Source organism: Chiloscyllium plagiosum, unplaced genomic scaffold, assembly GCF_037043375.1.
Source record: "Chiloscyllium plagiosum isolate Xiang-an unplaced genomic scaffold, Cpla_swu_hap1 HiC_scaffold_19, whole genome shotgun sequence".
Lineage (NCBI taxonomy): Eukaryota > Metazoa > Chordata > Chondrichthyes > Orectolobiformes > Hemiscylliidae > Chiloscyllium > Chiloscyllium plagiosum.
In genome coordinates, this window is record NW_028270157.1 from 5,787,025 (window position 1) to 5,801,251 (window position 14,227).

The 14,227-nt window shown below is 45.4% G+C and overlaps 1 protein-coding gene across 1 annotated transcript in view; it reads left to right on the forward strand.

Annotated features, from left to right (window-relative positions):
* Positions 1 to 11,960, forward strand: part of LOC122559331 (vesicular glutamate transporter 3) — an 85,572-nt gene extending 73,612 nt beyond the window's left edge. Inside the window, exons 10-12 of the mRNA XM_043708722.2 lie at positions 3,734 to 3,844; positions 5,463 to 5,590; positions 10,681 to 11,960. Of these exons, the coding sequence (XP_043564657.2) occupies positions 3,734 to 3,844; positions 5,463 to 5,590; positions 10,681 to 11,034 (593 nt within the window). The 3' untranslated portion in view covers positions 11,035 to 11,960. The remainder of the gene's footprint in view (positions 1 to 3,733; positions 3,845 to 5,462; positions 5,591 to 10,680) is intronic.
* The last annotated feature ends 2,267 nt before the right edge of the window (positions 11,961 to 14,227 follow it).

The following is a 14,227-nucleotide window of genomic DNA, read 5'->3' on the forward strand; positions in this document are numbered from 1 at the left end:
TACTTGGTAGTGTGGATGAGCAGAGGGATCTTGGTGTCCATGTACACAGATCTCTGAAAGTTGCCACCCAGGTAAATAGTGCGGTGAGGAAGGCATATGGCGTACTGGCTTTTATTGGTAGAGGAATTGAGTTCCGGAGTCCTGAGGTCATGATGCAGTTGTATAAGACTCTGGTACGGCCGCATCTGGAATATTGTGTGCAGTTTTGGTCGCCATACTATAGGAAGGATGTGGAGGCATTGGAATGGGTGCAGAGGAGGTTTACCAGGATGTTGCCTGGTATGGAAGGAAAATCGTATGAGGAAAGACTGAGGCACTTGGGGCTGTTTTCACTAGAGAAAAGAAGGTTTAGGGGTGACTTGATTGAGGTGTACAAGATGATTAGGGGGTTAGATAGGGTCGACAGTATGAACCTTTTCCCGCGTATTGAGTCGGGTATTACAAGGGGGCATAGCTTTAAATTAAAGGGGGGTAGATATAGGACTGATGTTAGGGGTAGGTTCTTCACTCAGCGAGTCGTTAGTTCATGGAATGCCCTGCCAGTAACAGTGGTGGACTCTCCCTCTTTATGGGCATTTAAGAGGGCATTGGATAGGTATATGGAGGATAGTGGGTTAGTGTAGTTTAGGTGGGCTTGGATCGGCGCAACATCGAGGGCCCAAGGGCCTGTACTGCGCTGTATTCTTCTATGTTCTATGTTCTATGTTAGGCAGGTCATTCCAGATCATGACACCTCACTTCATTTCTGCTTCTTTCACAAGTTACCTTCAATCTCTGTTTATTGGTTAACAATGGAAAAAGTTTCTCCTCACTTGTTCTATCAATGCTCACTGAGGCTCCTCAGACAGCACCTTCCAAACTCATGATCACTTCCATCTGGAAGGACAAGGGCAGCAGACACAAGGGAACACCACTCCCTGCAAGTTCCCCTCCAAGCCCCTCACCATCCTAACTTGAAAATATATCATTCTTCCTTCAGTGTAGCTGGGTCAAAATCCTGGAATTCCCTCCCTAAGGGACATTCTGGGTCTACCCACAGCACATGGACTGCAGCGGTTCAAGAAGGCAGCTCACTCCCACCTTCTCAAGGGCTACCAATCAATACTAGCTCAGCCTGTGGGACATAAATCCCTTGAACAAATAAATTTCAAGAAGTGTGATTGAAGGCAGTCAGCATGGCTTTATGCGGGGTAGGTCATGCCTCACAAATCTTATTGAGTTCTTTAAGGAGGTGACAAGACAGGTTGACGAAGGTCGAGCGGTGGATGTGGTGTATATGGACTTCAGCAAGGCATTTGATAGGGCTCCCCATGGTAAGCTCATTCATAAAGTCAGGAAGTATGGGATACAGGGAGATTTGGCTATCTGGATTCAGAATTGGCTGGCTGACAGAAGGCAGAGAAAGGTTGTAGATGGAAAGTATTCTGCCTGGAGGTCAGTGTTGAGTGGGGTCCCGCAGGTTCTGTTCTTGGGCCTCTGCTCTTTATAGTTTTTATAAATGACTTGGATGAGGAGGTTGAGGGGTGGGTTAGTAAATTTGGAGGTGCCGTCGATAGTATAGAGGGCTATTGTAGGCTGCAGTGCGACATAGACAGGAGGCAGAGCTGGGCTGAGAAATGGCAGGTGGAGTTCAACCTGGATAAATGTGAAGTGATGCATTTTGGAAGGTCGAATTCGAATGCTGAATATAGGATTAAAGACAGGATTCTTGGCAGTGTGGAGGAACAGAGGGATCTGGGTGTGCAAGTACATAGATCCCTCAAAGTTGCCACCCAAGTGGATAGGGTTGTTAAGAAAGCATATGGTGTTTTGGCTTTCATTAACAGGGGGATCAAGTTTAAGAGCCACGAGGTTTTGCTGCAGCTCTACAAGTGCCTGGTGAGACCACACTTGGAATATTATGTCCAGTTCTGGTCGCCCTACTGTAGGAAAGGTATAGAGGCTTTGGAGAGGGTGCAAAGAAGGTTTACCAGGAGGCTGCCTGGACTGGAGGGCTTGCCTTATGAAGAAAGGTTGAATAAACTTGGACTTTCCTCTCTGGAGAGAAGGAGGAAGAGAGGAGACCTGATCAAGGTATACAAGGTAATGAGAGGAATAGATAGAGTCAATAGCCAGAGACATTTCCCCAGGGCAGGGTTGACTGGTACGAGAAGTCATAGTTTGAAGATATTAGGAGGAAGATATAAAGGAGATGTCAGAGGTAGGTTCTTTACGCAGAGAGTTGTGAATGCATGGAATGTATTGCCAGTTGTTGTGGCGGAAGCAGAGTCATTGGGGACATTTACGCAACTGCTGGACATGCACATGGATAGCAGTGAGTTGAGGGGTGCGTAGGTTAAGTTACTATATTTTACATTAGGATTAAATCTCGGCACAACATCGTGGGCCAAAGACCATGTTCTGTGCTGTACGTTTCGATGTTCTAAGTGCCCATGATCTCTACTTTAAGGAGAACAATCCCAGCTTCTCCAGTCGCTCCACAGAGTGAAAGTCTCTCACCCCGGTCCCATTCCAATAACTCCTGTCTGCAATCTCTCCGAGGCCTGGATGTCCATCCTAAAGGGCAGCGTCCAGGAACATCAAACATGCAAAGGCTGACATAAACTACATATGGAACTAAACTAAAAGGGAAGGATTGCAAGAGCTGGGTATCTGAAAATGCACGCAGAGAACGCTGGAGAAACTCAGAGGTTTCTGTGGAGAGAGAAACAGAGTCAGTGTTTCCAGTCTGGTGTGATTCTTTTTTGGAACCAGTTCTATTGATCTTTCCCACTACACAGAAACTGTCAGACCTGCTGAGCTTCTCCAGCACTTTCTGTTTTTATTACAGAGGAAACTAGAAAGCACTAAATGTTTTCAAGAAGGTGTTAGACATAGAGACATAGAGATGTACAGCACGGAAGCAGACCCTTTGGTCCAACTCAGCCATGCCGACCACATATCCTGAATTAAACTGGTCCTATTTGCCAGACTTTGGCCCCTATCCCTCTAAACCCTTCCAATTCATATACCCATCCAGATGCCTTTTAAATGTTGTAATTGTACCAGCCTCCACCACTTCCTCTGGCAGCTCATTCCATACACGTACCACCCTCTGTGTGAAATAGTTGCCCCTTGGGTCTCTTTTATATTCCCCCCCCCCCTCACCCTAATCCTATGCCCTCTAGTTCTGGGCTCCCCCACCCCCAAGGAAAAAAAGCTTGGCTATTTATCCTATCCATGCTCCTCATGATTTTATAAACCTCTATAAGGTCACCCTCTGACACTCCCAGGGAAAACAACTGCTAGAACTAAAGAGATCAAAGGGCAAGGGGGAGAAAAGAGGAACAGGGGACTGAGTTGGATGATCAGCCATGATTATGTTGAATGGCGGAGCAGGCTCGAAGGGCCGAATGGCCTACTCCTGCTCCTATCTCAATGTTTCTACATACTGTGCATGGGTGATCAAAAGCTTGATTAAAAACATGGTTTGTTCAGATGGCCTTAAAGAATGAAAAATAGATGGAGAGGTTGAGGAAGGGAACTCCAGAGCTTTGAGCTTTGGCTGATGAAGGTTCCTCCATTAAACCAAACATGAGAGCCTTTACTTCCAAACAATGCTGCACTGGGAGCCAATGCAATTATCCAGGCAATTGGTACAGGGGACTGGCAATGAACTGGGATAAACACAGTATATTACACAGAGGTTGAAGTGATGATTCCAGACACTAACATAACATCTTATTTTCTTCAGGATTTGGCATGGAGGCTACCTTATTGCTGGTTGTTGGTTACTCCCACACCAGAGAAGTTGCCATCTCTTTCCTGGTGCTTGCTGTTGGATTTAGTGGATTCGCAATTTCTGGTGAGATTTCCTACATTCTGATCATCCCAATTTCAGGGTTCTGTTTATTGGTTCGGTTTGATGTGTCTTTCCCATCACAAGCTGCCCTCACCATGGGCTGAAAGACCAACTCCCTGAGCTGGTTTGGGACATTGGGATAGGAGGAAGACATTCAGCCCCTCAAACCAATGTCAACTTTCAGCTAGATCTTGGCTTGTTTATAACTTACCATGGCTCTGTGAGTTAATATGTGGGATTTCAAACATTATTTTTATGGGGTTTAGGCATCTCCAGTGAGGCCAACATTGTTACCCATCTCTAATTGCCCTCAAACTGAGTGGCTCTCCAAATTGGGTATGGGAAAGGGCATCGGTGAACAAGGTAGGGTTTATGCTAAATAACAACGTCACCATTGGAGTAACACTTTGTTCCAAATTTACTTTAAAATTAAATTTTCACCACCAGCTTTGGTGGGATTCGAACTCAGGTCCCCAGGATGTTAGCCTGGGTTTAACATTACATTAACTAATTCAGGACGTCACCACCTCCCCATAAACATAGCCCAATTTTGGTTTTGCTCTGGTCTGAGAAAAGCATAGACAATCAACACGGTTAATTGGATCGCAGGCCAGTGTGTAAAACTAAATGCAATCCATTCCCTGTTCCAGAAATACAGCATCATGCAGATCTGAACTGTACACACAGATTCTCACAAATCTCAACAGACTCCCCTTACAAGTGTTCCCAGTGCTTCATTAAACCATGTCCTTCCCCCATGAATCTTAACAATATTAATGGCATAACATTAACAAACACATCTTATACAAAAGGAGAAACTGATTCTTGGCTGGAGGTTCAGTGACCAGGCAATTGGTTAAAGAATCAATGAATGAGTTTTTTTTTTAACACAGTGACCAGTGAATTGGAAGGTGCAGCCTAAAAAAACAGTGGAAAGGGATTCAATAATAACTTTCAAAAAGTGAAAAGACTGAATTTGCAGGGCTATGTGGGAAGAGTAGGGATGGTGGGACTAATTGGCTCGAGGTTTTTAAGAGGCAGGAGATTCACTTTGAGCTCAGTGGCCTCCCAATAGCCTGCATCACTCTCCAGTTTAAGGCAACAATTGGGCTGTGAGGGGGAGTGAATGAGCAATGGGTTCAGGAGCATTCTCTCTGGGCATGTGGAATTGAGGACATCCTGTTCACTACTCCCTAACCACAGGCCACGCTGTACAAAGCGTGTATTCAGGATTCAGGGACCAGGACACAGGCTGAGAAAAGCTAAAGGCAATTCCATGGACATGACCTTGCCGCACACTCATGTCTATTGAATCAAGGGATCATGCCCAAGTACTAGTGTGGGTCCACAGGGTGACTGTAAGGAATCCAGTACCCTTTCCATCGTCGTAGCTGGCCAGGAATCTCTCCTGCCCTTGTGGCATTGGAAGGATTTACAAGGTGTTAGGAACTCAAACTTCCTTGGCCATCAAGTTTTGGGATGGGACTTGAATTCAAAGCTTCTAGCTCAGAGGCAAGGACGTTACCCACTGTGCCTCCTGTTGGGTTGTATATGACAATGATTTAGCTCTGTAATCTATTCCTAACTGATCAGGATTGTACCACATTGTTATTGAATCCAGGGTTCAACGTGAATCACTTGGACATTGCCCCTCGTTATGCTAGTATCCTGATGGGGATATCCAATGGTGTGGGAACACTGTCGGGAATGATTTGCCCACTAATCGTTGGAGCAATGACATCGCACAAGGTAAAGCTAACATTCCCATCTGCTCCTGAATGACAGTTTCACAGCAAAATCGAAAGAACTGCAGAATGCTGCAAATCAGAAACAAAAGCAGAAGATGCTGAAAAAGCTCAGCAGGTCCCGCAGCATCTGTGAAGAGAAATCAAAGCTAATGTTTTGGGTCCAGTGACTCTTCCTCAGAGGTTCCTCAGGAAAGGAAGCATTAACTTTAATTTCCCTTCATAGATGCTGCCAGACCTGCTGAGCTTTTCTTGCAATTTCTGTTTTTGTGAAGATTGCGGATGGCACGGTGGCACAGTGGCACAGTGGTTAGCACTGCTGCCTCACAGGCCCAGAGACCCGGGTTCAATTCCTGCCTCAGGCAGGTCTGTGTGGAGTTTGCACATTCTCCCCGTGTCTGCGTGGGTTTCCTCTGGGTGCTCTGGTTTCCTCCCACAGTCCAAAAATGTGCAGGTCGGGTGAATTGGCCATGCTAAATTGCCCGTAGTGTCAGGTGAAGGGGTAAATGTAGGCGAATGGGTTTGGGTGGTTGCTCTTCGGCGGGTCGGTGTGGACTTGTTGGGCCGAAGGGCCTGTTTCCATACTGTAAGTAATCTAATCTAATCTAATCTAATTTCTCAGCTGCTGGACTGTGTGGTGTTCTGAGCAGCACACTTAAGGATAAATGGCGAGGTGTGAGGGAGGCTTCAGAGGAGATTCACCCAGGACAGTGGTGAACCTGTAGGGTAGGGGAATTCAAAACTAGGGGACATAGGTTTATACTGAGAGGAGAAAGGTTTAAAAGGGACTCGGGAGGACAACTATTTCATGCAAGGTGGTTTGTATGTGGAACGGAATGCCCGAGGTAAACAGTAGGTGCAGGTACAATTACAACTTTTAAAAGACATTTGGACAGGTACATGAATAGGAAAGGTTCAGAGGGATTTGAGCCAAACACAGGCAAATTAGGACTAGTTATTTTGGGGAAATTGGTCAGCATGGACGAGTTGGACCGAAGGGTCTGTTTCCATGCTTTATAACTCTATGACTCTACCCCAGAAAGCTGTTGAGGCCAAAACATCGAAGGTTTTCAAGAAGGACTTACATATAATTCTTAGAGCTAGGGGGATCAAAGGGTATGAGGTGAAAGCAGGAACAGGGGATGAGTTGGATGATCAGCTGTGATCATATTGAATGGCAGGATGTTTGTTAATAGTATTAGACATTTGTATATGGAGGAGGGTGCAGATATCAATATAACAGCAACATACTGGTTTCAGTAGCATCTTGTGCTATTGATGTATTAATTTAATTATAATTTAAAAATATGACTTTGTCAGTTGATCCATTTGTTGTGGACCACAGTCTCATTTTCTGTTTCACACACCACGTGGCCTTAACAAGTCTGCCTTAAACCACTTGGTAGCACTCTCCCTTCTATATTTGAAAGTTTTCAGTTTTAAGATTATAAGACATGAGCAGAAGTAGGCCATTCAACCCATCAAATCTGCCAGTCAATAAACTCATGGTTGATCTGATGATCCTCACCCTCCACTCCCAATGTGGACCAGAGGGAGTGCTGCACTGTCCATGCAATCACCTCCTCCTGATGGGATGAAGTACCCTGTCTACTGGACAGAAATATCAAGGAAGTGTAAAGACAGGGGTAATCCGAGATGGCTGGAACAGGCTTCTCCTTTTTGAGGTATTTTAGGTGTTAGAGGTGATTTTCTCGGATTCCAGGAGCAGCAATTACTGTTTTATATGCTGTTGCATTGTTTTGAAACTTTGGAGAAAAAAAAGTTTAAAAACAACAGCAGTTTTAAAAGGGAGAGGAACAGACAAAGGCAGCACAAGGTGAGGTCAGTGCAGGAGAGAGAGCAAGAGAGAGAGAGAGAGAGAGAGAGAGAGAAAGAAACCCACACTGCTCCTTGACCAGCAGTGAACCTGCACAGTTACTGCCTTTGCTGTTTGAATTCATGTATCATTGGACATTGGAGTGCGTCTGGGAAAATGAGCAAACAGTGAAATTCACAACTAATCTTGGAGGAACCTGTTTGGGAGAGATCACAGCACAGAAACAGAAGTGAATATTTTAAGTGTAGCCTTACAGTAAATCTGCAGTAGTGAGTAGGGTGGGTTCTTTCTTGATTATAAGTTTTATTGAGATATGCCTCTTGATTAAACTCAAAAATATAAGCCATAAATATTAAGTTAGCCTGAAGCGGTGTTTTTTAGAGGAATAAGACCGTGCTATTTTCTGGGTCTGTAGATCGAAAGAAGCAAAAATGGCTCTTAGTTGAGTGATATGCTCTTCTTGTCAAATGTGGGAGTTTAGGGAGCATTTATGTGTCACTGAGGATTATATCTGCAATAAATGCTGTTGGTTGTGAATCCTATCATATCGAATGGATTGGTTGGAGAGACAGTTAGAGGCAATGAGGGAATTGCAAGAGCAAGGGGATGTGATGGGTGGCAGTTATAGGAAGAGGGGAAAGCCTCCGATACAGTCACACAAATGGGTTAACTCCACGAAAGGTAAGAAAAGTAGGCATGAAGTGCAGGAGTCTTCTGTGGCTATGCCCATTTCAAACAAGTATGCCGTTTTGGAAAATGTAGTCATGATTTGGAGATGCCGGTGTTGGACTGGGATGTACAAAGTTAAAAATCACACAACACCAGGTTATAGTCCAACAGGTTTAATTGGAAGTACACTAGCTTTGAGAACACCCTCCTTCACCTATCACCTGATGAAGGAGCGTCGCTCCGAAAGCTAGTGACCTTCCAATTAAACCTGTTGGACTATAACCTGGTGTTGTGTGATTTTTAACTTTGGAAAATGTAGGGCGTGATGGATTCTCAGGGGAACGTAGCACGAACAACCAAGTGTTTGGTATTGGGACTGGCTCTCTTGCAATGAGGGGTACGTTGGGTTCCAAGAGATCAATTGTATTAGGAGATTCTCTAGTCCAAGGCACAGATAGACGTTTCTGTGGCCAGAAGCGAAAAAGCAGAATGGTGTGTTGTTTCCCTGGTGTCAGGATCAAGGGTGTCTCAGAGAGGGTGCAGAATGTTCTCACGGGGGAGAGGGCCCAGCAAGAGGTCATTGTCCACATTGAAACCAACAACATAGGAAGGGAAAAGGATGAGATTCTGCAGGGAGAATACAGAGAGTTAGGCACATATTTAAAAAGGAGGTCCTCAAGGGTAGTAATATCTGGATTACTCCCAGTGCTATGAGCTAGTGAAGGTAGGAACAGGAAGATGGAGCAGATGACTGCATGGCTGAAGAGCTGGTGTATGGGAGAAGGATTCACATTTTTGGATCATTGGAATCTCTTCTGGGGTAGAAGTGCCCTGTACAAGAAAGACGGATTGCATCTGAATTGAAAAGGGACTAATATACTGGTAGGGAGATTTGCTAGAGCTGCTAGGAGGATTTAAACTAGTAAGGTGGGGGGTTTGGGAGCCAGGGAGATAGTGAGGAAAGAGATCGATCTGAGACTGGTACAGTTGAGAACAGAAATGAGTCAAACAGTCAGGGTAGGCAGGGACAAAGCAGAGAACAAGGTAGGACTGAAAAATTAAACTGCATTTATTTCAATACACGAGGCCTAACAGGGAAGGCAGATGAACTCGAGGCATGGTTAGGAACATGGGACTGGGATAGCATAGCAATTACAGAAACATGGCTCAGGGATGGACAGGACTAGCAGCTTAGTGTTCCAGGATACAAATGCTACAGAAAGGATAGTAAGGGAGGCGAGAGAGGAGGGGGAGTGGCCTTTTTGATAAGGGTTAGCATTACAGCTGTGCTGAGGGAGGATATTCCCGGAAATACATCCAAGGATGTTATTTGGGTGGAACTGAGAAATAAGAAAGGGATGATCACCTTATTGGGATTGTATTATAGACCCCCTAATAGAGGGAAATGGAGAAACAAATTTGTACAGAGATTTCAGTTATCTGTAAGAATAATACAGTGGTTATGGTCAGCGATTTTAACTTTCCAAATATAGACTGGTACTGTCATAGTGTTAAGGGTTTCGATGGAGAGGAATTTGTTAAGTGTGTGCAAGACAGTTTTCTGACTCAGTATGTGGATGTACCTACTAGAGAAGGTGCAAAACTTGATGTACTCTAAGGCAGGGCAGGTGACTGAGGTGTCAGTGGGGGAGCACTTTGGGGCTAGCGACCATAATTCTATTAGATTTAAAATAGTGATGGAAAAGGATAGTTCTAATTTGGAAGAAGGCTAATTTTACAGAGGAGGAAGTGCTGGATGTCTTGAAACACAGAAAAGTGGATAAATTCCCAGGACCTCATCAGACTTCCCTTTATTGGTTAGAGTATTTAGTACAGGAGTTGGGAGGTCATGTTGCGGCTGTACAGGATATTGGTTAGGCCACTGTTGGAATATTGCGTGCAATTCTGGTCTCCTTCCTATTGGAAAGATGTTGTGAAACTTGAAAGGGTTTAGAAAAGATTTACAAGGATGTTGCCAGGGTTGGAGAATTTGAGCTACAGGGAGAGGCTGAACAGGATGGGGCTGTTTTCCCTGGAGCGTCGGAAGCTGAGGGGTGACCTTATAGAGGTTTATAAAATCACAAGGGACATGGATAGGCTAAATGACAAAGTATTTTCCCTGGGGTGGGTCAGTCCAGAACTAGAGGGCATAGGTTTAGGGTGAGAGGGGATAGATATAAAAGAGACCTGAGGGGCAACCTTTTCACATAGAGGGTGGTACGTGTATGGAATGAGCTGCCAGAGGAAGTGATGGAGGCTAGTACGAGTACAAAATTTATAAGGCATCTGGATGGGTATATGAATAGGAAGGGTTTGGAGGGATATGGGCCGGGTGCTGGCAGGTGGGACTAGATTGGGTTGGGATATCTGGTCAGCATGGACGTGATGGATCGAAGGGTCTGTTTCCGTGCTGTATATCTCTATGACTCTATAACCAGTATTTAATCCTTAACTAACAAAGCTGGCTAAGTTGATTTCATTGCTGTTGGTGGGATCTGCCTGTGTTTGAAAGATTCTGGTTTCTTTCCAAGTTCATTGAAAGCCATCAGTGTTTCCTGATGCGTTTCGATTTAATTCATTGTCCTCAGACCCGGGAGGAGTGGCAGCACGTCTTTGTGATCGCCTCAGTGGTCCATTACAGCGGCGTCATATTCTACGGCATCTTTGCCTCTGGGGAGAAGCAGGACTGGGCAGATCCTGACCAGGGCAGTGAAGACAAGTGTGGAATCATTGGTCACGATGAGCTGGCAGAGGAGACTGAACTCAGTGAAGACAACCACATCAGTCCAAAGAAAAAAATGTCCTATGGTGCTACCAGGCAAATCAATGGAGCACGGAAAGAGAGCTGGAGAATGAGGAGGGGAAAGGCACATGAGGAACTGGTAGATGATCAAAACAGTTATCATTGTGAGAATGGGAACTATCGAGATACATCTCAGTGAGTTCATGTGGTCTGGACTAAATGCTGTGACTGAAATATCAAGGTTCAAGGCGCAGTCTGTTTTATTGGCTTATAAATGTTATATTTAACCACTTCATAAAAGTTGTTGGCTTTTTTTAAGATTGCCTGGTAGAAATGGCCTTCATTCAAATTATATGATTGGTTATTGGTAACTATAAACATTGTAAAATAAATTGGCCTTGGAAGAAAGTTATATTACATTGACTATGCAGAGAGAAACGGGCCGTTCAGCCCAAATGCTTCCTGCTGGTGTTTATGACCCATGTGATTCTCATCCCACACCCCAACTGCAGTAACCCAATCTTCATTTGTTTATCCAGCCTCTCCATCAATGCAATTCTGCTGTTCGCCTCACACTGTCCCTGTGGGAGTAAGTTCCACATTCTCACCACTCACTGCGTAAACGTTTCTCCTAAATTTCCTACTGGATTTACAGGATTAGTTGTTGAGTCTTGATTCTCCCTCGCCCCATCCCACCACTCCCGATGAGTGGGAATGTGTATTTTCTCCAACTTATCAAGGGCACTTCATGGTGTGAGTGACCTTGAGGAGGTCACCCCCCCCCAATCCCTCTGCCCCTCATTGTCTGATGACCCAGACAGGTGAATAAAACAGATGAACCTTGCCCATGTTGGAACCTGTATCCAGCAATGAAGGAAGTGTAGCACAAATGGGAATCTTCAGTCATTACTTCATTTCAGGAATGCATTCTATAAAGTTGATAGCACGTTAAGTCATGCCAGAGTTTGTATTCAGATTCAGATTACAGTGCCCCTGGTCTCTGTAAACCCCATGCATTCCATTAATAATGTTAAATGGATTGAATTTTTGATGTGAGCAACTATGGATTTATTGATCTTGGTGTGATTATAAAAATAAAGAAGCAACATTTCATCACTGCAACAATTTGGAAATTGCATGATGTGGAGAAGGGGGTGTTCTACATGTGACACAATGGTAATATCACTGCTCATTGTCATCCAGAGATCCAGGGACATGGTAAAAATCTCATCATTGGTAAATGGTGACATTTCAACTCAATTAATAACATCTGGGATGTTGGAGTAAGCTGGAGGATGACACCAGTGATTTGGGGACACAGGTTCAATTCTTGCCATAGTGGAATCTCAAATTCAATTAATAAATCTGGAATTATGCTCAGTAATGGTGACCATGACACCAATGTAGATTGTCATTTAAAATCCATCTGGATCGCTCATGTCTTTTATGAAGGAAAATCTGCCATCCTTGCCTAGTCTGGTCTATATGTGACTCCAGACCCACAGCAATATGGTTGACTCTTAACTGCCCCCTGAAAAAGCCTAACAAGCCACTCAGTTCAAGATCAGTTAGGGATGTGCAATAAATGCTGGCCGTGCCAGTGGTGGTCATGTCCTTTGCTAGGATATGAAAACTCCCTGACTGTCCATTCAAGGGATGTAGCCATTAACCCTGTTAAACCTCTCAATGCCCGAAACGCCAGAGAATGAGGGTGTATGCCAGTCAGTGATATACAGAGGGTCCTGGGTGTCCCTGTACACTGGTCAGTGCAAGTACACAGGCAGGTACAGCAAGCAGTTAGGAAGACAAGTGGAAAAATTACCTAACCAAGTTCCTAGTTTTGATGTTTCTAATAAAGGCCTAGTTGAATTAATGCCTTCTCAGGTTCTCAACCAAGATCAAACAAATCTCTGAGGTGAGGCTAGACCCAGGGCCTTCTGAGGAGCAGGAGATTCAACGTTTCAGGTATAAGCCCTTCATCAGGATTGAGGCTTGTGGGCCGAGGGGCTGAGAGATAAAAGGGAGGGGGGCGGGGGGGTAGCTGGGAATGCAATAGGTAGATGAAGGTGAGGGAGAAGGTGGTGGGTCAGAGAGGAGGGTCGAGTGGATGGATGGGAATGGTAATGGATGGATTAAGAGGGCAGTGTCGAGTTGGAGACTTGGGACTGGGATAATGTGGGGGGAGGGGAAATGAGGAAGCTGTTGAAATCCACATTTATCTCGTGTGGTTGCAGGGTCCCAAGGCGGAATATGAGGCATTCTTCCTCCAGGCTTCGGGTGGTTAGGGAGTGGTGATGGAGGAGGCCCAGGACCTGCATGTCCTTGATGGAGTGGGAGGGGGAGATTGAAGTGTTCCGCCATGGGGCGGTGGAGTTGGTGGGCGCGGGTGTCCCAGAGATGTTCTCTGAAATGATCTGCAAGTTGGTGTCCTGTGTCCCCGATATAGAAGAGACTACATTGGGTGCAATGGATACTGTAGATGACATTGATGGAGGTACAGGTAAATTTCTGTTGGATGTGGAAGGATCGTTTGGGGCCATGGACGGAGGTGAGGAGCGTGGTGTGGGTGCAGGTTTTCCACTTACTGCAGTAGCAGGGGTATATGCTGGGAGTGGGGTGAGGGCTGATGGGGGGGCGTGGACCTGACAAGGGATTCATGGAGGGAATGCATTCTCTGGGATGCTGATAGGGATGAGGAGGGAAAAGTATATCCGGTGGTGGGGTCTGTTTGTAGGTGGCAGAAGTGGCGGAGGATGATGCAATGTATACAGAGGTTGGTGGAGTGGAAGGTGAGGACCAGGGGGTTTCTGACCCTGCAACCACACGAGGTTAATGTGGATTTCACCAGTTTCTTCATTTCCCCTTCCTCCACATTATCCCAGTCCCAAGTCTCCAACCTGGCACCACCCTCTTGACCTGACCATTACCTTTCCCATCTATCCGCTCCACCCTCCTCTCTGACCTATCACATTCTCCCCCACCTTCACCTATTGCATTCCCAGCTATCTGCCCCCCAATCCCAGCCCCCTCCCATTTATCTCTCAGCCTCCCAGCCCACAGGCCACATTCCTAATGAAGGGCTTATGCTTGAAACGTTGATTCTCCTGCTCCTTGGAGGCTGCCTGACCTGCTGTGCTTTTTCAGCACCACACTCCTGACTCTGATCTCCAGCATCTGAAGTCCTCACTTTCTCCCAGGGCCTTCTGACTCGATCAGAGAGGGTCCCAGTTACTCCAACTCGGTGCAAGAAAGGGAATAGAATCATAGAGAAAGCCCTTCGGCCCATCACATCCATGTCAGTCAAAAACAACCACCTGACTATTCTAATCCTATTTTTCTTGCATACCTTTGCATCACAACAGCACCCCGAAATCCTTCTTCAATATGATGAG